The 23800-nt window shown below is 40.9% G+C and overlaps 1 protein-coding gene across 1 annotated transcript in view; it reads left to right on the forward strand.

Moving 5' to 3' along the window:
- The first annotated feature begins 579 nt into the window (after window positions 1-579).
- Window positions 580-23800, forward strand: part of cachd1 (cache domain containing 1) — a 99646-nt gene continuing 76425 nt past the window's right edge. Inside the window, exon 1 of the mRNA XM_005743278.2 lies at window positions 580-1172. Coding sequence (XP_005743335.1) covers window positions 924-1172 — 249 coding nt within the window. The 5' untranslated portion in view covers window positions 580-923. The remainder of the gene's footprint in view (window positions 1173-23800) is intronic.

A 23800-nucleotide genomic window follows, 5' to 3' on the forward strand; every position in this document is an offset into this window, starting at 1 on the left:
AGAGAGAGAGAGAGAGAGAGAGAGAGAGAGAGAGAGAGAGAGAAACGCACGTTATCCAAGCTGCTTCATCCCTATGGATACAAGGTCGCTGTCTCACACTGCACTGCAGGGCCTTTCAACCTAAATCAGTGATTTGGGTTATTTCGATAAAATTAGCTTTTAGCTGAAATTAAACCATTAAAAGATTAATTATTTTTTCAAGTCTATAAATGAAATACAGAGTTAAAAATAATAAATCATTGTGAAACTCCCCAGAGGCGCTTCCCTTTTTGGTGACTGGTAAGAAATCTTTGAAGGCGTGATGGTGCTTTCGTGGAACCTCGAATTAAAGAGATTTCTCTGTTTTTGAGCAGTAATTTATATGTACCACTCATATATAAATATAAACCTGTTTTGTCACACGTTGAAGGAATGGGACTGAGAAATAAAAACTCTTCCCATCGTATTTGTCTATAAAACAGGGTTATTCCACATCGGCGGTGTTCTTTTTCACGAAGCTACTGAAGGCATCGCGAAAGCCTGATCCATTGATCGTCAGATCCAGGCGCCGGCAGGACTCCTCGGTGTTTCCACGCCTACTACTTTCACCCCCTTTGTGGTGACTCTCCGGCTCACACACACTTTGCCAGACTTCCAGGAGTTGGAGGCACTGATCGAAGAGGGAACACCGACAACGTAAGGGGGAAGAAAAGAAAGAATAAACATATTCCCTGCCCCGCATGGATTTGCTTTCTTCTCTGGAGGGATTTCAAGGAGGTGCAATGATTTGTGTCGCTGGGAATTCTGGAGACTTGTACCGGAGAGAAAGGGCACACGTACTCTACGCTGCAAAGTTGTAAAAGTAGTTTCCCTTGAAGTTCCCCCCCTCAAAACCACCCGTTCTGACTCCGTGCTTCTCCAGTTTGTAAACCCCCTCAACCATCATGGCGAGGCGGTCAGCGGAGAAACCTCTGTTTTTGAGACCGAACGCGCGCGCTGCTTTTCGGGATAAACACATTGGCTCGCGCGGAGGCTTCATGGCTTTTTCGCGGAGCTTCGTGTTAATCTGCTTGGCTCTTTCTAGTGGATATTGCGGAGCCGAGACGGAGTTTTCCATCCTGGAAGAAGCGCAAGTCTTGGCCGAACAGATGAAAAAGCTGTCCTCTCAGGAGCTGGGAGTCTTCACTATGCAGGTAATTAAATAAAACAAATAAAAGACACCAAGTTGTTTGAAGAACCGCTGAATGTGTTTGGGTGCAAAGCAGATAACCTCCGCTCGTGTCACGTCGAGCGAGTTGGAGCGGGTTTTAATGTTTTTTTTTTCTGGCGCAAACAGGAGCTCTAAAACAGGCCTGCACAGCGCAAAACTAAAATAATAACAACAATACTCTCATAACCGCAGAAAAGATACTTTGTCGACAGAGATGTTAAAAGTGTTGCGAAACAATAAGCTTCTATGTTGCAGTGTAACAACAGGCTCTTTGAAGTTGGGACGCGTTTATCTGGGACATGAACACGCCGGAGGTTTGAGATTCTGAAAGGCTGGCGTTTTACCCTTTTATTCTTTTTTTAAGCTCTTAAGTAGTCCCAGTAATAATGAAATTTATTTAAATTCCAATACCTTCAATTATTACTACACTCTCTGTGTGTGTTTGTTTTTTGTGTACGCTACCTGAAAATGCCAACAAAAAGCGGGACAAAGTGTCCTTCATAATGCACGTCATAATTTCTTAAAAATGAGTGCCCTCTGTCCCGCTGTGTGCTCCTGAGCACATGTCATTGTGCACATACTCGAGTTTATCTTTTACCTGGTTGATAAATAATCTCCCGCAAGTCAATCTGCTGCAGCATATGGGCTCATCCAGAAAATCATATTTCCCCCAGAAAGAGCTGGTGATGGTTTATGATTAAACGCAAACAGCCTGGATTCCACGTGGATAGAAACACACTCTCTCAGCATCAGTTCTAGCACAAATGATTGCACCTAAAGCTGCCACTGATACATGTTTTCTTCATGAGCAATCTTTTTTAGCAATTTTAGAATTTGTTTTTGTAGATTTGTCTAATAATTTAATTAATAAAACTCCACAAAAATTGAAAATTCTGTGGTCACATCTTCTTAGTCCTTCTGTCTATTTAAAAGCCCCAAAACACCAAAAATATTCAGGTCCAAAAGGAGGAAATCTGCAATTGTCACAATTTTGTGCTTCTAGCTGTGTGCTTCATTGCCTTCTAAAGACACCCCGCCGACTGCTTTCAAGATAAGCGATTAGTTTGGTCGTGATCACTGTTTGTTGTCCGCCAAGCAAGCGTCACAGTCAAAATAAAGATGCAGATGTTTTGGAGTTTTGATCTCATGAGATACCAGCCGAAATGAACCCATTCAACAGTGAGTCGGTGGACATGAGAGACAGATCTTTCTTTGGAGAGTGGAAGTCATTTCATTCAAAAATTCCAAACTCAATCACTCCATCTTGCAAGCAGATTTGTGTTCATCTTGTGTGATACTGAAGTGAGCATTTTTGGAGACTCATTCTTAGTATTGTAGTGACCAAACAAAAAATGCTTCGACTCTAAAATGAAGCCAGAGTCATCAGTGAGAATGACTGCATTGTTGCAGCCCCAGTAGACGAGTAAATGCACTATATGATAATCATCCATCCGTGCAGTGCTGCATTAAATCACCAAATGGCAGGAGGGTGCAGTGCCAGGGGTGTGAAGGAGGTGTTTAGCACTTCAGAGGCAGAGGAGCTCGCAGGCCCCGAACACAGAGGCGCAGCAGCGGGGGGGCCTCGGCCCCAAATGGTGTTTCATCTTCTCTGCTTCCACACTGAGCCGCCTTCATCCCAGCTTTGGGAGTCGGCTTTGAGGGCTTCCTCTGATCCCACCGGATCTGCTGTTGTCACCGCTCATCCCCTCCCTGAGCTCCAGTTTGTGCTCTCGCCGCCCCGTTTCTGGTTCTTTCCATCATTATCGCTCTCCCTTTCTCTGACTTCTTTCCCCTCTCCCTGTGCAATTCTTGTTTTCAGCTCCTGTTGGTGTGAATACTTTGAATTAATAGCTGTTTTCCCCTCAAACGAGAGTAAAACGCCTCCATCAGTGACAAAGATGTAATTAATACGAAATGATCTCAGCTTATTGTCGGCCTCACTTAGATTCTCGTGACTAATTTCGCATTCATACAGCATCGTACAAAATGAAGTGTTCAGCAGTCGGCATCCTTCCCCCGTGTCAGGGGAAAACGGTTTTGAGCTATGAAGATGTTGCAGAGCTCTGAAAATCTGACTTGGCGTGAAGCTTTTTTTTGTTTTTTTACTTACTTCAATTGAAGTGGCACATTTCACAGATTTGCCAGAGTGGTTTTCCAGTGAAAACACAACTGCAAGGGTCTGTTTCAGGCCACGAAAGGACATCGGCTGTGGTGCTCATATCGTGCCTGATTGAAATTCAGAGATGTGCCAGTTCAGCTAATTTTTTTTGTCCCTTTCTCTCTTTAAAAGAAAAACAATCTTTTCCACATATGTTTGTATCCAAACAGAATCACTGATTTTCATTAAAAGTCTTGAGTCACAGCTGGCCCTCATTATCTCTTAAAGGAGTTCTTCAGGTTTCTTTGTCCACTGAGCTATGTGCCGAGTTCACGCGCTGCCTTTTCAGATGAGATCTGAGGATTTTGCCATCAAGTGAGCATCCCAGCATGCCCATTTAAAATGTAATTGTACCCCTCTGCACCCCACCCCTCATTCTCTGGCAGATGTGTAATTTGAGGCTCGCCTCTCATCGGTGTTTCTGAGTCACTGGGTTAGCCTTGTTCACTCTGTCATTGACTTAGTCATCAGGGGACTTGAGGGCTTACAGCTGATGCTTTTACTCTGACAGGTCTGCTCTTAATATAAATATAAATATATATGTATTTGATTTAGTGGTGAAACCCTACTGTAGGTAGGGTCAGACTTTGCAGGTTTGCGACGTATCAATCAGAAACTTGATGAGACGTTTCATATCTTCCTGAATAATTTATGATGAAGATTTCTACATTACGACTGCTTATTGTGAAAGGAGAAGGTCTTAGATACCCATAGAGCTTTTCATGTTCGATTTCCTGCAGGCTTAAGCAGAAGGCTGAAGATGGCAAGTTTAGTTTTGGATCTCAATTGGAAATTCAATCTCTTTTCTTACAAAACACACGACTGCAGCTACTTTTGACCAGTAAGTGGAGCAACAGGCTTGATCACTTGTAAACATGCAGTAAAGAGAGATGTTAAATGTACATAGCCTGATTGCTTTTAACGTTGAGAAGCATGTATGCACTCTTGGCTTCTTATTTATAAAGAAAGTTTCACTGTGTTAGTTTCAAGGGCCTCAATCCTCACACAAAAGTATGGTTTGAGGCTGAACCCCTGAGGCTGGCTCGTCCATTTATCCCTGGCCCCCTAATTGAATATTGATAGCGTAGTGAAGGTTTGTGTTGGGGTAGCTCTGACAATGTCTTCACTCTGCTATTTTCTGGTTTGGGATCAGTCCAATGGTAACAGAGCTGAGATTGACACTTTGTTGGTTTCTTTAACCTAGACTTGGCTTGATTTGATTTAACATGCACTCCTCTGTCTCTCTCGGTCTCCATCTACCTTTATTCTAATCTTCTTGCTCCCATTTCTCTTCTTTCTCTTTTATTGGCCTGTGTTCCCGTTCCCTCACTTTATATTGAATCAGTTGCAGAGACAGGGTGGGGGAGGAGGAAGGTTTGAGGATATACAGCAGGACATCAGAATTCCTGCTAGGCTCTCTGCAGTACAGCTTCAAAGCCTTCTTGCCTCTTACTGCGTTGCCTGCATGGCTCTGTGCTCAGTCAAGGTTACTATGAGCCTCACAGGCCCACTGCTTCATCTGGGACTGTTACTATTCCCCATCCACACTCTCTCTCTTTTGACTTTGAGCCTTCTCTAAGTGTGCATGTTGAAGCAGATCATTCAATTAACAACACGATTACGATTTATTTGTGAGCCACTGTGCAGCCTGTCTGCTCAGATTGGAACCTGGTAGTCTGAGAGCATTTTCAGCTGATTATAACCCAGATTATATGAAAGAAGAGGTGTCTTATAGAACTTTTTATTTTCAATAGTCCTCATCTAATGGGAATATGAGCTTTTCAGTGTCTTTTCAGCACGTCTCTGCTCTTGCTTTGTTGCAGCTATAATGGGGCTGTTTTTAGTTCCCTTTCTTCGGGGCACAGAGGTTATGTAATGCGACCAAGTTTTCTCTTTCATATGAGACTGTTTCACTGACAGTCTCATTCATTCTCATTCATTCCTCCATCTTTACTATGTTTATTATGCAAGTATTCAAACAGAAGCTCTGCATGATGTTGCAGTAAAATTTTATTCTGATGAACTCTTGAGCATTCTTGTTGTTCTTTCTATCTGGCATTTAAATGAGTGAGTCCGAGCAGGGTTAGATCGTAAAGTCGTCACAGCAAATGTGAACTAACCCAGTTGTCTCACTTAATTAAAATGCAGTTCACATATTTAAACCGATATTCTGTAATTAATATTTTATTTTGTGCCAGCAGAGGTGAACCAATGTATAAACGAATTAATTTTACTAGGAACAACTAGGAAAATCTTTCGTTGGCTCAGCTCTAACCTTGTATGTAGACTGGCTCGTGAGTTGGTACGTACATTCTTGGTTCCTAGACAGTGAATACTAATTTGGATTGAGTCTTGCCTTGTTGCTACCCTAGTAGGCCAAGGTCTAAATACGAATGACAGAATTTCAAGTAGTGGAAGCAGAGTAAATTTGAATGGTTGTCATTTTGTGTTAGCCTAGTGATGGGCTTTGCCTTTTGCCCCATGACAACTGGGATAAGTTGCAGTCCCCCTGTGGCCGTGGAACTGGAAAAGTGCTCAGAAGAATTGATGGACTGTCGCAGCCTAATCTTCAGATTGTTCTATATCCTTATTATCTAAAGACCACAACTTTAAGCTTTCCCACACTTTACAGAAAGAAAGTATCCACATTGAAACAACAAGCACAGGATCAAATGTTAAAAGCAAAGTAAAATTCTTGGGTGTTTGCGGCTCAACCATAGGATTTATGGGGGAATGGGTTAAAAGTCTTCCTGTCTGGTTTTTAACGATCTCTGTTAATGTGACATGTGGTTACTTTGTTTAACCTTGATTGGATTCTAACCTCATCCCATTAATGGTATGCACTGTTTGCCTTTCCCTCCGATCTCTTTTTATGTGTTTGGTTAATAGAACCAGGAGTGCTGTGAATTAGTCGACCTTGAATTGAATAGCAAGGCCAGAAGTTTTTCTTCTTTTTTCATTCTGACCATAAATTGTGATGCATCTCATTGGTATATGAGCCCCCTGAGGCTGTGCTGGACTGTCTGTTCTTTTTCCATTTTAACAGTGTCTTTTTTTCCCCCCAAGCTTTTATTGCACAGAAAAGTTTCTGTTGCTTTAAAACTACCTGCTTTTAAAACATAGTTGTTAGATTCTTGCTCCCAAGTTGCTGAAGATGCATGAATACTTCATAACTTCAAGCTGCAATGTTTTGCAGTGTGTGCAGCTTTAATGTTTTCTTTTTTTGTTCTTTATTGTTTTTATCCTTGCTGAATTGCAAATGAGCATCGTGCACATTCGAGGCTATACGCTGTCTACATTTATTGGCAAGAGTTTTTTTTCTTCTATAATTTGAAAGTTGTACTGTTCAGTCGAAACTGAGAATTTGTTTTCCTTTGTTCATTTTGCTGGAAAAAACAGGGCTCTCTGCCAACAGCTGCAAGGTCCCACAGCAACGTCTGTAGTGTTTTAAACTTGGGATGACTTTCACATTGGTCTTCAAAATTCTTGGGCTGTCCAAAATCCTGGGAAGCAGCCCAGCTCTGTCGATTGTTACTTCTGTTACAATGCAGGAGAGAATAGAGTAAAGAGTTTTTATTAAATCAATGGCTGCTTGTGTGTTTGGGCCTAATTCCAGCCACTGAGGGGTTCAGGCACCCTTTATAACCAAACTGCCTTTGAGAACAGTGTGTCTGGCTTCTAAACCAAGCACACACCAAACGCTGCGAGGTCCCTAGAATTCTTGGATCAAACTAGGAGTTGGGTATTACTGTCAGATAGAAGCTGTCTGGATTTAAGGAGGTCATTTTTAATAATTTTGTCTCTTTTTTTTTTTTCTTATTGTTTCTTAGCTTGGGTAGGGCATCTATTGGTCTTATTAGAGTCTACTGTTTAATATGATTATGACCAAGGAGGCCATCTTCTTTTATTTTTATTTTTTGACGTGGCTCCAGAGGTGGGAATGTTGACTTTACTTTATTAGTTCAGACTTTTAAATTAATGCCTATTGTCTAGCTATTGTTGGGTGGACTGTTGTTACATTTGTGCAGATATGCATGGTGCTCAAATATGAAAGCCTGTGGTTTTGGATCAGTGCTAATTTGACTGTGTGGTAGTTTTAAGAAAATGTCTTCATAACAGCACCAGGCTGAAAGATCACTGATGAAACTTGAGATTCATACAAACTCGCATTCACACTTTTTTTTTTTCTCAAAAGAAAAAAAGGTGTCCACAGTCTGATTTGCACATTTCTTGGTTTCAAAAGTTTATCTTCTGTCTGTTCTCAGTGTGTATGCACTAGAGGCTTTAGTACATCACATTTCCACATCACACTTGCGTAAGTTGCATACTAGACAATGCTGGGCTATCAGAGTACTTGGCGTATCAAAAAGTTGAGCATAGAAAACTTTCTTCCTTCAGCAGATAAAAGTGAAAAATTTCCACATGTTTTAAGTGACATTTTCTCTTGTCAGTCTTAAGTTATCCATGTCAGGTTTTAAAATTTGACTTGTAAATACAAATTGTAGATTGTTTTGTGTTTGAGTCGTTTTGGACTGCAAGGCTGTTGGAAGAGCTTTATGGAAAGAAATATATTTTTTTCCAGAGCGTTTACATGATACAGCTTTCCATCATTTCGGTCAGATCCCTTTACATTTTCAGCCAGTTTAAGTACAGCCTGCTGCACTGCCTCTTGGCTCCCGTTGGACAGCGGTCAGGACAAAGCATGAAACTGATGTTCTTCTCCTTCTGCACCAGCTGTTGTGGTTTAAATCTGTCTGTACTGTCGTGGCCAGATCATTTAACTCACCGCTTTTTGATCCGTTTTCCACATTTCTTAGTTAAAGGAGGGCCTCTCAGTTTGGCTTTGACTGAAATTGATTTTGCTGTGTTTTTTTTGTTTTGTTTTGTTTTTTTCCCCCACAGCCTCTTAAGCCTGTACATTTTTGTAACTGTTTTGGTTGCACACTCTTTTTTTTTTTTTCCCCTCCTGACCTGCTCCTAAAATGCCAAGCTCCTGTTAAGAATCTCGATGGAATGTTTCCTTGGCTGCTGTCGAAGTGCTTTGAAGTTAAGCAGTTAGATTAGGAAGCTGTAAACATACTGTCCTTATCGGTTTAACCTGATATAAAGCTAAGTGGGCCACTTGCAGGTAGAGCTAGCATCTGGCATTATTCACAGAACAATGAACTAAATGTTCTTAAATAAAGAAGTATAGCCCTGAAATATGAATGTCAACTAGTTTCACTATTTATCTATTAGCAATTGCCCAATAGTCACATTGGACACAATAGCCATCTGTTACCATTAATATAGCAGCTGAGCTCAGTGTAGATGGATAAAACATGAATAACAGGTGGAATATTGAGCTGTGACGGAGCAGATTATGGACATGGGGACAACTGGACATGTTACTGGCTGTGCAGAGCAGCGAAGGAACGTTGCTGAACCGAGAAGATGGTCCTGAGTTTTGAAAATTTGTCCGGAGCAGAGCAGCCAAATCAGATGGGGTTTTCACACCTAAAGAGCTGCAGACTGAGGCAGAGCAGTGTGACCAGTGGATGAGAGAGAGGCTGCCGGCAGATGTGGACAAGATGATGAACTTTAACTTTTCTACGTTTACAATAATTTCTTAAAATCAGTTTCTTCTTTTGCTGTGAGGTCTGTTTTAAAGTGCAGGGAGTGACCAGTTCAATCTTTCACAGTGATGTTAGGTATGGTCTTGTTTGTTGTACTCTGTTTATTAATAAGTTCTATCATTTGACCTACATTTGACATTCATGATCTAAAGTGAATTTATCAAAAAAAATTATAGAAATGAATAAAACCTTTAAACTTGATCTTAAGTGCGTATTTTGTTAAATCTATCTTATAATTTGGGAAAATTTGTTAAAAATGAACAACTTGGCTTTTTCAAGCATCTTTGCCGTTCCTTCTGTTGTTGGAGGATGGGGTCAAACTCTATCCCGTGGTATCAGATGGTATGGACTGCTTTACTGGGTATTAGCACGGATTTTGCAATTCTAGTGTCATGACAACCCTAGGGTATACGTGAACTTAGTGCTACAATGTCACGTGGCAACAGTTAACACACTTTGTTGATTTGTGCAAACTACAAACAAACAAAGAACTCTTTTCAAATCCATCGCACTCGCAATTTTTACCTTGTAGGTCTAAAGCTACAGACTTTTGTGTTTTTCAAATGTAAGTTTGGATCCTAGCTAACCCACTAAACATCTGAGGCACACAATAACACAAATGTACCACTCAGTCGAGGCAGCGGTAGACCAGAAACTCATGTGTTGTGCAAGATAAAACTACTATTTTCGTCAGCGAAGCTTTCTAGCGTACACAAGTTTGCAACGGCTTTGGGCCCATGTTAGAAAGAAGGATCTCTAAGCAGAGAACGCACTCAATCTGTATTTCTTTTGGTTGGCTAAGATTCAATTGTTGGAGCTGATCCTGTCTATAGTGCTTGGCTTCTGTGCCAGTCAGCGCTTTTTTCTGTTAGGAGGGATTGCAGACTGACATCTACTGTAGGAAACGCATCGACTGGGCTTATTTTTTTTTAAAGCAACACTTAAAAAAGCTGAGCTTTCCCAAACTGAGTGAAAACAGTAACAATATTGTGTAACCTTTTATTCTGATTTAACCACAGTACGTGTGACAAAACACTGAGATATACATTAGATATTGAGACCACAATAATCCAGCAGTAACTTTTGGTCCAAATGTATATAATATTTATATAGTTTCATCATCAACTTTCCTGACAACTGAAATTATCCATGCAGTTATCTCCTGTGTGTTGAGCTAAATCCTGTCCTTGCGCAGCGCTCCAGGTTTTTAGCAAAAGTAGCTAACTCGGCCCTCTGCTTATTAGTGATAAGAACTAATTAACAGGCTGTGCTTAATCGGCTCATTCTCACTTTTTCTTAATGATTCTCTCTTTCTCTGTTACCCCTCTCACTCTTCATGTCCCATTCGCCGTCACCCTCCCTCTGCCCTCTCTTTTCTACACACTAATTCTCTCACACACACATAAGCCACAATGAATGTGTGTGCATGTGTGAAAGAGAGAGAGGATCTTTATTGGTGATCCAAGCTTTGTGTTTTCTTTTTCTAGATTCCAGCCAGTGTTACTTAGTTAGCTCCAACAGGAGATGACCTGGCAGTGTGAGCCAGGGGACCCCAGGCCACCCTTTAGCAAGTCAGTCCCTTCATTCGCCACAATGGGCGAGACTCGAAATGAACTCCGCCTGAATAAGAGAGAGAGAGGGGAAAGGAAAGGGGCGGGGGTTGTGGTGAAGGCAAAGGGGGGCAGTGAACAAAATGCCCATTTGGGAGGGCAAAGAGAATACGGGGACCAGCTCCCACTCCCCCTGCCCCCCAGACAACATGGTCCCCATCCCCCTCAAAATGCGCACACACACACACACACACACACACACTCTCACGGATGCATGCGCACACTCCTGCAGAAGAGGCTTTACATTCTTGATGAGGAGAGTTGGAGCTCCAACTGTGGAGAAGCAGATCAGACTGTTTTGCATGCCTTTTTTCCCTCGTTTCTCTTTCTCTGCTTACGCCTCTTTCTCGGTGCTCTGAGTCGCATATATAATCTCCCAACTTGTACTTTTGTTAAGGAGCGCTTATTCCGAGGGTGTCTCAAATTTTCACCCATGTTTTTATGCCTAGTTGCAGTTTTTTGTTTTTGTTGGGGGTTTTTTGTATATGGTAAGTGCATTTTCTTTGGGAGGGGGGGGATGGAGATCTGACTGCGCATAAGTAACAGCAGGCTTTGGGGCTTCCTCTTTAAGGCAGCGTGCAGTTCAGAGCATAGACAGAAAATGCTAAAGTAGGTGCTGGGGGTTGGAATGAAAACTAGAGTAGAAAAGATCGTGTGAATCGGTCGCAGCCAAGAAATGGCAGGCTTTCATATTGTGGAGTCTCACACACACTCACAAACACACAAAAGCACAGTGGCAGCAGTCTTCTCTCAGTTTCTGAGGATTTGTAAGACGCCTCCCAAACTCTAGGGTCGCAGGGTCATGGAGGTGGTCTAACTTCTTTATTCACATACTGCGAGACAGTAAAACATGGCAACCTTGTGTAAATTTACAGGCCTAAGGCCCATCAGTGCACCGATGTAAAGCTGTGGTAGCGTGTATAGTGTGCATGTGTGAATTCACAGGTAAGCAACCTTAAATTTGACTAAAACACAATATGAAGAAGGTATACTGTAGCCGAGTAAACCTTTGATTTTATTTTGTGAAAAGCAGCAGTGATTACATTTTTGGGCAATTGGAGGCAACAAGCCTCCAGCTCCATTTAAAGATGTCCAGGTAGTAACCACACAGTTTTGTCCACTTAAGCCATTGCACTACAATGCCTCAACGTGAACTAAAATGTGGTACATATCTAGTAATATGTAGTACGATCATAGAACACAAATATTTGTCATTGGAGTCTGTCTGCAATCCATCCCCATACATCAAACACAGAGCAATATTAGCAACGTTGGGCCTCTGGCTCTGTTTTGGTCTCAACACCCTTTTGTTTCAATGACTGACCTTTAAACATGAAAACAATTGGTCTTTAAAGCAAAAATAATGAGCTAAAAGACAGTAAAGTCCATGGTTATAATGCTGTAAATGCTAGAGATACTTTGACATTTGGGTTTTTGTGGCACTGGTTTCAGCATTGCTGGAATACCTCAGGAAAAAAAAGTATGATCTTTATGCCTTCAGGTTTCAGTGGATTAAAAATGCTTTCACTGTTTCTACTTTCTTCTTTGCCTATCTTCTCGAACATCTTCATCTTCTCTTGATTCATGGTGTAATTGTGTCTGTGGGTGGTGGCATGTGAAACCATGTCCTTTGCCTTTTGTACGCTGCTGGCTTGCTGGCTTTGAAGATGAATCAGGAAGTGACCTGGACTAATGAGTTGAACTCTGGACTCTCTGCCTCCGTCTGTCTTTGTAAGACAAGGCTGGTTGGAAGATGAAAAGAAATGCGTTGTTGTTTTTCTTGCACAGAAAATGGCAAAGGGGGAAAATGTGCTACAGCTCGCTAATTAGGAGGCAAGGAGGAGTGTCACAGCTTTGAGCATGAGATGAAATGCTGGTAGACTCCGAAACACCACTTTTAACTGTTCCAAATGCGTGTGAATCCCTACTGTCGTGCTCTGGTGCTATCCATATCTTTATGTCTGCCTATACACACACATACACAAGTCTTATAAACATGGAGACTCATAAAAAGCTACATGCACAACTGTGTTTAGCTATCAGTGTCTCTGAGCTCAGATATGTGTCTACTAAACGAGTAGTTTATTTGGTTTAGGCTGACTCAAAAGTAATGGAACATGAGCATTAGGCCAAACAGGCCTCAGTGTTTGACACGGAGATGGCCAGCTTTACTCAAGATCGCCAAACAGTGCAGCTCTCTGAAATAAAGACTGCAAAATGATATTTGTTCCCTGGATAAACAATGAAAAATCCAGGCGTACTGTGTACACTTTGCATAGATTGCGCCAGTACAATATAATGGTTTTTTTAGTCAAGTTGGGATTTGATGACCAATAATGTCTCACATGAGGTCTGACTCATAAAGTCATATTGCTCTTGTTGCACGGGGACCATCTTAAGATGTTCTTGCAGCACATTTCACTTGTAGGCGTTGAGTTTAAGAAACTTACCAGTTATCCTATGCTTGTTTACACTGTCTTAAGTGCATCTGTCCAGGTTCTCTATGTGATCTCCTCCTGTTTGACTTGGTTGTAACAAACAGTTGGCATGTCCTGCTTTCTGAGTGTGTCAACTTGTGGTCAGGCTCAACAAACCTGTTACTGTTGATGTGTATTGGTGTAGTATGAATAGACTGTTTTTAGGTTTCTGACATGTTTTTCTGTACAATTTACAGCCTGAATCTCTTCTGACTATACCGTCACTTATATGTACTCACCCAAAACCCGCAAGCCAGTCCTTAATGTCATGATCCTTTCTGTGACGTAACCTGTGGAGAATCCCTTTAAATGATTTTACTGCTTTTCAGTATAGATCGTGTCCCCCGTTACTTCCTGAATTTAGAAAATCTGTGGTTCACAAAGAAAACATCTCTCATCCAACAGACAGATGGCGCGTTTTTGAAATCAGTCCTGGCATTCTAGCTGAGAGGTCTTAATGTTGAGTCAATAGCCAAGCAAGCTGGTCTGTCTCCTTTATTTCTTTCTTTTTAAAGTTTTAGTTTTTTCTGGCAGAAGCCCAGTTATAACGCTTTCTACAAGAACACTACAGTCTCATTTTATCCGGTCTCATCCACTCCTCCTCATCCTCTCTTGACTTCCACACTTCTGTTTCCCAGATCTTTACTTTTCAATAGACCAGGTTTGTTTTAGGCTTGGTTGGCTGGTGTCATGCCAATTATTCTCAAATACTCCAGCCCAGGCATCAGTACGTCAGCTGGCCAGGTTTTCTGCTGGTATCTTGCTGGCAAGCGAACAGGGTGACAATGTGCAGCTTTTCTTCACTTGTTATGGACTTAGTTTTTTTTTTAAAACAATTGTGATATAATAATGCATGTTTTCAGAAAATGTGCTCAGGCTGTGTAGCCTGGGAATTGGACAAAGCTGAGAGCTCATGTTTCATTTGCTCTGGCAGAATGTGTCTGAGGTTCATCCCTTTCAGATTTACAAATAGCCTTGCCCGTGCTACCCCAATCAAAAACGTGAGATTTTTCACAGGTTTTGCTGCTTTCGAATGCTTGCAAGTCTATGCAAATGTGCCCGCGTGCTCCCATTGATGATTTCAGTGAAGCTGAATTGAGAGCGTCATGACTAATTTGCATACAGGCGTCTGTCTTTGGCTTGCATTTTCACGGCTTTCTGCCAAATGCGAGTTCCTTTAGCCATTTTCCCACATGGAACTTCCTGTTTTAGAGTCAAAACATAGGCTGTATATCGTTAGCTTCATAGCATAAGTGCCTAAGTCATTTTTTTGTGATGACATAGGCAGACGGACAGGATGATGCAGCAGTGGTAGGGGAGTAAAGTTAGGCAAAAATCTCAATTTGACCAAAAAATGACTTAGGCACTTATGCTATGAAGCTAACGATATAAAAGATGGAAATAGTCCGTTGCAAAGCTCGAGTTTAGCAAAATTGAAGAATAATTGTAACACTAACCACACACACAAATGCAAAATAAAGAAAGTCTTTGATGGTGTTTTGTCCTTGATCTGAAGCAAGTAGGAGTTCTAATCCTGCTCTGTTTTCATGGCTCCCAGTCACAGGAGTGCAGCCAACACCTCTTACCTTTCCCGGAAACGTTAGTCTGTCTGCGTTACCTGGTCTATGTGTGAAAGCACTGTTAGGCTGATACTGAGCTCTGTGGGAACAGGTATCTGTGTTCACTGGTGGTGTAGTCTGCGTGCGTTTGTGCCCACATTTGTAGTGGCGTGCTGATTTACACTCCTCTGCACTGTGTTAGTTTTAGTGATGTGACTGTATATTGTAAAGTATGAGATAATGAAGGAACAAATAAAATGATTAACTTACTCAGTGGATCTAATTTTGACTTAAAAAAAAAAAAAGTAAGGCAGTCAAATAAAAAATGAGACCGACTTTTATAGTAAGTGTAAAATCATGGACTCATATAATCTACCTACCCATTCTTAGAATGTGAATATTATTTCGGTGTTTAATGAGGTGCCAAACCGAGCACGTTGACCGCCGCAGCAGGAATGCCAAATGGGTGAATCTTCTTCGAGAGGAGTCGTCATATGTCTCCTGCATACATCATCAAAGAAGCACGTCTCTCCCCCTCCTGGCTTTTACAGCAGCAAAGCCATTTTCCATTTACATACTAGAAACTTGTGAATGTCCTTGGGGAACTCTCTCCCTCTCTCTCCCTTTTGAAAGCACTCATGCTCAAGCTTCTGCACACACCAGCGATCGACTCATGAATCTGAATAGGAGAGGTTTTCGATGTTTAGACAGCTCAGGGAAAAAAACAAAACAAAAAAAACCTGACACCCCCCCAACAGTTGACATGTTGATGAAACTGTGTGTGTGTGTGTGTGTGTGTGTGTGTGCGCGCCTTGGATTTACTATATATCTATATCCTTTGCATATAGGAGAGTTCATATTGGTTTTTAACTCAAATTCTGTATTTGCACAAATTTCAGGTGAACTAGGTTGGACCCTTACTTAATAGTACTTTAAGTTGCTGCAGGCTTGTAGGTCCTATGATGTTGAAACTGACATTGATGCATTGGTTTAATTCCTTTTCCTCAATTTAATGTGAGTAATCTGTATCTGCAGGTATTTAAAAAATACAAATAAACACCTTGGCAGTCATGTTTCTTTAAATTACCATACAGGAAATAGGCCTGTACTTGCTGGGGTGAGAACACTTTGCTTCACAGACTTGACAAAAGACAGGAGAATCTGCCAGAGGCTAAATTTTCTCTTTATTCAGCCAGTTCCAGATGATTCATTCATTCATTTATTTATGGCTAATAAGGGAGATGGCTTGCTTTGTTTTCCTTTTTTTTTTCTTTTTTTTTTGTATTAGCCCTTTCCGACATCTGTGCTCACTCATTCTGCCTATCCTCCGGGAATTTAGTTGTTTCAATTCTGAGCTAAAGAGAATCTCATATGTGTGTCTATTCAAAACAAAACACATAGTTGGCTGCTGGTAAGAAGTGCTATAGGGAGAAAAATAAATAGTACATATCACTGCCCTTTCTTCTCATGAAGCTGCATCTCAAATCTTATTACCTAGATAATCGGCCCTGTAAAGTCCCACATTTGAGCCCACACTAAAAAAACAAAAACAAAAAAACCTGACCTGGCAAAAACTAGTACCGACAATTTCTGAATAAAATATGTTGAGTATTTTTGTAGACAAAAAATTAAGAATGTTCTATTTTTATTCAGCTTGCATGTTGGATTGAAACAACATGACATGTACAACAAAAACAAAAATATCAGTAGGTAATCTAATCCAAATTTCCAACCGAGAAAACAGTTTAGTTAAACAGATGCATATTTTTCATTTCAAAGATTTTCACCACCTACCATTTTTGAGACCTACTGCCCTTAAGCAGTCTTTCAAACCATCCATCCATCCAGGTTTTCAGGCAAATAAGAGATTGTGAAATAGATTATGATTGTAGATGAAATGACTCATATAATAGTGTTTTTTTCTACTGTAATTTATGGCTGTTATTCCCACAAGTGTGTACAGACTTATAGAGGCGGCGTTTGTAATGGAAATTTCATAAAGGAAAAAGTTCTTTCAGAACTTAAACATAAACCTGAATGTACTTTAATATTACTCAGCACATTTTAACGTAACCATGTAGCACTAGTTAGCTTGTAAGCATAATTCCACTTGTGCTAGTTAAATAAATGTATGCTCAAATGCCAAATAATGCATTTATTCACCACAGATGAATAAGTGGAATGGACCGTCATCAGTTTCTTTTATTTATTTTATTAGTTAGCCTGCCATCTAGCTAAGCTACCTTTAGATTGAGCTACGTGACATAAATGGGAGCTGCATACACTCTAATCAGAAGAGTCAGACATGTTTGAGAGAGGATTGTTAAAGTCTGACTACTACTATTTGTTTTCACTAATAAATATATTTTGTGTTTTAGAAAAACAAAACGGTTTGGCTCTCATTTGTTCCCCTTGTTTGTTTTAATTCTGCCGTCAGCAGCTCCTCATGTTGCATTTGAAGCCTTTCTTCCACCTGCCTTGATTTAGCTAAGGTTGGTGCAAGTGTTCAGTTAAGGAGCTTGCATCTCAAAGGCGTGATTATGAAGGTAGAATCATTTCGACTCAGTGACTCTACAAACATAACTTTGGTTAAAAGCAGACAAACTTGAAGAAACAAGGGTGAGTAACATTGCTAATTACTCATGAGTAATGGATGTGAAAACATATGACATACAAGTATTTGCAGCATGTTTGGGTTTGATTTGAAGCCAATGTGCCAACCACTTGATCACATCTTAAGTCCAAGGTCTATGTTAGGTCCAAGATAATCACTGGGCTCGCTGTAAGTCGTATTTCTTTCCCTAACCAAAGGTCTACATAAGAGTTTCTGGGCCTATCGACTGCACTCCACGCGCGCCAAAACCAACAGGTGCACATGTCTAATCTCTCTTTGTTTGCATTTCTTTTTCTGCCTCTGTCTTTTTCCTTCTCGGCCTTTGATCTCTTCAGAGACTCTCAACCTCAAACACCAGCTCTCCCTGCTTTTATCATGGGTCACTTTTGTGTCGTCATCTGCTTGATCACTGTTCATTTCTTCCTCTTCCTACTTTAATCCTCTCTTCCTTTCCATTTTTTTCTTTCTCTATGTCTCTCTTCCTCCTCTGCCTAGACCAGCGGTCATCAACTTTTAGCACCCAAAGAGCCATTTGGACGCAATTTCCACGCAAAAGAAAACACTGGGAGCCGCAAATACTTTTTGACATCTAAAATGAAGATAACACTGTATATATTGTTTGTTTGTTTTTTTGTTTGTTTTTTTTACCTTTATGCTTTGTGTGAACAACTAAGGTGTTCTAAGGTATGTCACATTTTGAACTCTTAAAGAAAAGGCGCTGCAGGGGAGGCGGACGCACCTGAGTGGCACCCGCAATCACGCCTCGCCGCTTTAACGTCTGTGCAGCTGTGAGCTGAAAAGCTACAGCCGGCTGTACAGCAACCGTGTGTGAAAAGTGGTCAATAAAGAGATGCTGAAAAGCCTGTTCATGCAAACATCGTCGGGTCTGCCGTGATATGTTTACAATGGGACTTCTGCTCCTGAACCTCTGCGCACAGCGTCTGGAAATCGGGGCTGTACGAAGTCACTTTCATCTTTATGCAGGACTGTAAGCTGTCGTCTGTGAGGCGTGAGCAGTGTTTGTTTTTAACATAGTTCACGGTGGAGAACAGCTGCCGACATAATGTGGATCCGAAGATCCATAATTGGCCTACCTGGGGTTGAAAGTCTCGATAAAGGCACGGCGTTTCGGCGGGTATACCGGCTTCCGCAAGTGCGACGCTTATTTTGAGCGATCAAAAAATAATAGAATATCATTTTATGTTTGTGTTTCAATATCACAATAATCTTCCAATTTAGAAGTACAAGTTAAAAAAAGAATTAACATAAATAAAATACACTTCAGCTAATTACTTGAAAAAACAAACAAATTTATTTTCCCAAACCACGCGGAGCCGCACTATAAGGACTAAAGAGCCGCAGGTTGCCAACCCCTGGCCTAGACTAATCTTCACCGTTTTCTGTCAGGCAGGGTCGCTATCCTGTGAGATAGTTTTCCTACAAATTGAACAGGTAAAAGAGGAAATCTGTGTGTTTGTGCATTTTATGTGTGTACTTTGGCAGTGAGGTTTCCTGCCGCAAATGAGGGTCACAACTCAAAAACTGTCCTCCTTTTTATATAATCCGCTCGTGTACAGACACGGAGCGTTTGCCAGTTTAAACCGTTCAGGTGTCAAACAAGAATGAACAAACTTCTCAACGTGTGATGTCTCAAGCTGTGTTATTTGTTCCATCCTCACATGTACGGCTATATGACTGTGCATAAATGTCCTTATATATTTCTGTAATTTGGCCAAGCATGGGTTCGCTGTTTTTCTTCCTCACCACAGCTCCCAGGTTACCTCCCTTGGCATGCAAAAGTAGCCAACACAAATCCTGCATCCAGTTAATCATCTCATGCCATAAAGACGAATGTTGTGTTACACTGCAGCACTCATTATTCAGGCTGTAATGACCTCCAGTCTTAATAACAGTGCATTTATGAAAAATCTATTCGCCGCGTTGTCATTTGTATGTTATGGTTGATACCTGTTGCTTTATCAGGAAAATGTGTTTTGTACATTTAGTTTAACATGCACTGAATCTTTAGGAAGGTGTGTGTGGTGATTTATTTTGTCCAAGTCTGCTTAACACAGACGACATTCAATTTAAGATCAATTCATTGACAGAACAGAGACCTCTTACATGTTATGAAGCTTTATGTAGGCAAAGATTGAAAACATTTTGTGGTTCAAAATGTGCGGAAAGTGGTAGCTAGTGGCGGCTTTCTGGATCTATATTTGAAATGACACATTTTTACTATTCAGGCTCAGCTCCCTGCATGCACAGCTGGGGCCCGCATTGCAAATTGGGTGAGTCGTGATATGTTAAAATTTACAGTACAGTCATATTGTAACATTATGTTTCCTTTTTTAAAAAACAAACAAACTTTTAGTTAGGGCTAGATCAGGTGACCCTGAAACCTCCCTTAGTTATGTTACTGTTTCGTCCTGTTTAAAGGGATTTCTTTTTTCCTCCCTTGCTCATAGTGGTTTGTGTGATTTCTCGGGTTTCTAATATTGTAGGAGTTTTGCCATAGGATATAAAGCGCCCTGATGCAACTGTCGTTGCGATTTGGTGTATTCTCTTTTAACATCAGGTTTGACATAGATCCACTTTAAAACACTGCTGTTACCAGGAAAATCCATATTAACACAACATCAAGCTTTGCATCTACAATTTCATGAATACCTTTTGCAAAAAGTTGTGCATTTGACATCTTGTTTGCTTTTTGTCAAACGGGTTGGGGTTAATCAGTACTTTCAGTCATGCCAGCAAGTGTCAGCAGCAGGGAGCTGTGCTAGTTTTGCTTTGCAAAGTCAAATCCAGTGTCGTGTTGTTTAACCTTCCCTTTAGAGCGATCCTCGCTTTGGTTAATCAGTCCATGTAACTGCCTTTAGAGTACATGATTTAGAACAAAGCCCCATGACCCTCTAACAGTGTCCAGACATGATCTCACATCAGGCTCAGAAACCTGAGAAGGAGACCACCCCAGGAACCTTTTCTTTTCTAGTCGTCCCTTATTATTCTTTATCTCTTTACCATCTCTCCTACCCACTCACATTTACCTGCCTACGGTACGCATGATGATCTAGAAATGTATCTTTATTTGTATGAATCTCTGTATCACTCTCATAAGTGAGGGCTGTTGCATAATTTGATTTCCTCTCTATAGTTTATTCATGTTTTTTTTTTTTAAAATTGTACAGTGACTAGGGAGTCAGTTAGCACTGGTTCAAATGATGTTGACAATTTCAGTCGACGTTTGTGGCTCGTTTGTGCCTTAATAATGCATTCATCAATGTCTGAAAAACTGCAAGTGAAAGCGCCTGCAGATGAGTGAACAGCATAGGAATGTGAAGATGATCCAAGATAGTTTGTGCAGACAGCGCAGGCGCCCCATCTGATTGTCCCTTCACTTTTTTGTAAGGGAGGTGGGTGGGAGGTGGATGGGGGGATGGTTCTTAGTGGGAAACCTAAGTTTTAAATTTTATTAGTGCTGCGTGATGAGGCCTTTGAGCCATGCGGGTCAGCGGCTTACATTTTGTCAATCTCAGCATTTTCACACACTCTTTTGAGATCTCCAAGTTCAGCTCAAGAGTCGGTATGAAGTTTTCGCCCTGCCAGGGTTACCACTAGGGTGTGACTGGGACTTGTGGTGCCAGACATTGCTGGCAAGCTGAGGTGGTTGAAGCCCGGTCCACAGGTGAAGTGTTTTGGAGACGCTGCTTGGTTTCTGTGCCGCCTCTTGGCTCCAGGTGGGTCATTTGTCATTTCGCTGGGAGCTGTAGTTTCTGAAAGGGATAATCTACAAGACCTTATTTTTGACTTATGATGAACTTCTTAAAAAATAAAAAAATAAATACTTGACATGTCGTACAATGTAAGTGTGGCTGATGCTTAACAGGAAAGGACTCGCCCTTTCCCTCACTTTTCAGCTCCGTTACTATTATTTGACGGTATTGATCAGATAACCCTTTAATAACCTGATTAATACAGTAACTGACAAGTGTTTTTGTCATGAAGTATACTTCTTAACGTGGTGCCTGTTCATTCAAACAAAAAACAAGTCATTTCTGAATGTCTTGATATAAAGAAAAAAAATCAAAGCACTTCTAAAAACAGTATTTTCTCATTATCACGTGTTCCTTTGTTCAAACTAATTTGACCACAGTGTGTGTGGTTTTGTCTTCGCCCTCTTTTAGTCCATAGATTTTATCAGCTTAATGGGGGTGCTCAGGTATGCAGCTCTGATCAGCCTTTGGAACATTTTCACATTGGCTCCATTTTAGCAGCAAGATGTTATTCCCATAACCCGCTGCAGGCCCGATGCCACTGCAGACACGTATTATATTTATATAAAATAAAATATAGTTTGTGTGGGGGGTGCAAAATGTACAATCTCTAAGATTGTACATTTTGCACCATCCTTAAAACTATGTAATCTTTTATTAACAGTTAGCAACGTCCTTATTAAGAATTAGTTTTTCACAAGGTTTCAGTATATCCAATTAGTCAGCTGTTAGTGTGTGGTTGCTGTGGCCTGAGGCCTTGTTTTAATGACTCGATTGCCTTGACTTCAAAGACCTCGTGTGGTGAAAACCATAAGGTAATGACTTGTGACCAAAGCCTCATACCACATGTACTTTGACAGGCACACCCCACAGTTTGTGCTACGAGGAAGAAGCCGGATAATGGGACAAAACTGCAACCTTTGAGTGATGTGTGCTAGGATGTAGTTGCATCAGTTTCTTAAACTGTTTCCTTTTTTTTTTTTTTTTTGTATTATTATTATTTATTTTTGTATCTGAGACCTTCTCATTTCTGCCAGCGGTTAGTGCACAATACACTTGACAACTGAGTCCTAATTTTTTAACACTGTTTGCCAGACCCAAGATAGGTGTTTCCAATATCCCTGTGTTGGTTTTGTTTCTGGGCAATCATAATTAATGTTGGTCCCAGATATTCAAAACTGAAAGTGACCAATCACATTGTTATAGGTGACTGGTTATTGTGATATTGTCATAATGTTGGAAAATTAGTAGGGGGGAAAAAACCTGCCAGTGTCCACCAACATTAATGATCCTGGAATACCACAAACATGGATACAGCCGATCTTGCCTTTAAGATAATGTAGATTATAATTGTCTTTGTCCTCTCTTCTTTCCCTCAACCGGTCGTGGCAGATGGCCGCCCCTCCCTGAGCCTGGATCTGCTGGAGGTTTCTTCCTGTTAAAAGGGAATTTTTCCTTCCCACTGTTGCCAAAGCGCTTGCTCAAAGGGGGTCATATGATTGTTGGGGTTTTCTCTCTATTATTGTAGGGTCTCACCTTACAATATAAAGAGTCTTGAGGCGACTGCTGTTGTGATTTGGCGCTGTATAAATAAAAATGAGTCACATTGAATTGAATGTAGCTAGGTTATGTCAGTGTTCTTGAGTGTGGACTAGTGCTAGGCCACATTTCCACCTTTTACCGTGCCGTGTTTTGTCTACTGTACTTACAAGCATTTTGTGAAATAGCAAAGACAATGTCCACCACATGGCTGCACCGCAGTTGTGTTTTCTGTTTATTTATCTCTCCCAGTTTGTTCTGTTGAAATAGCAACCTCTAGATTTTGTGGGGAAGCACAACATTAAGTTGATGAAAGAGAGGATAAAGTAACGAAACTGAAATGCAGCTTAGCTATTGTTTTTAAATGAGGGCAAAACTATTTCATTCCACAAACAAGTCCTCATGCCAGTCTTCTGTTACTCATTACTGCCACTTCATTATTATCTGCCAAAGTTAAAGGAAACAAAGTTGATCAAATGTTAATATCTGACAGCTTTTCTTTTTTTTTGCGACCTTAGTTTTATTTAAATGTCCTCTAGCTTTCGAAGCTTATTTCAATCTGCATTTCTTTCCCTTCTATCTTTCTCCTCTCTTTACTGCTCTAGTCTGACCCAGCCCCACTTTTTCCTAGCTTTTCTTGTTCCCCCTCCTCTACTCCTCCGCCCTCCGTTCCCTCCCTTGTTTTCTCTCACATGTGGAAAGCATTATATCCTGTCTGGTGGAGAGAGGGAGAGAGCGCAAACTTCCCAGTCTGAGACTGAGAGCTTCTTGGGGGGAGGCCCAGGGGTGGTGGGTAGTGTTAGGGTTTATACGGTGGTGACTCTCGCTCTCTTTCTCTCAGGCCTCATGCTGTTTGGATAAAAAAAAAAGGGGGGTTTGTTTTTTCAATGCACCACAGCACCCTATAGCTGACAGGCTTCACCCTCCCAGTGCATTAGACTGGAGGACACACTGGAGAAAGTCCAGTCAGAATTTATCAGTACAGGCACCGGCTCCCCTCACACACCCCAGCATATGTCAGGTGAATTATATGTAAAGATTCAAGCTGAAAATATGTCTCCTTTGTTTCCTTTCTTGGAATAGATCAGAGCAGATTTATTACACTTTTGTTTCCCAAGTAGTTTTTATTTTCATTTTTGTGGATTTGCTCATTTCGTCTTAGATTTTATAGATGGAAAATGTTTAGTTTTGCCTTTTTTATGAGTTGAGTGTCAGTTTCAGTTTTTCTTTGAATGTTATCAATAACGGGGCAAAAGCGGGTGACTC

This window comes from Pundamilia nyererei, unplaced genomic scaffold (genome assembly GCF_000239375.1).
Source record: "Pundamilia nyererei isolate P.nyererei 1_Seehausen unplaced genomic scaffold, PunNye1.0 scaffold00130, whole genome shotgun sequence".
In the NCBI taxonomy this organism is placed as follows: Eukaryota; Metazoa; Chordata; class Actinopteri; order Cichliformes; family Cichlidae; genus Pundamilia; species Pundamilia nyererei.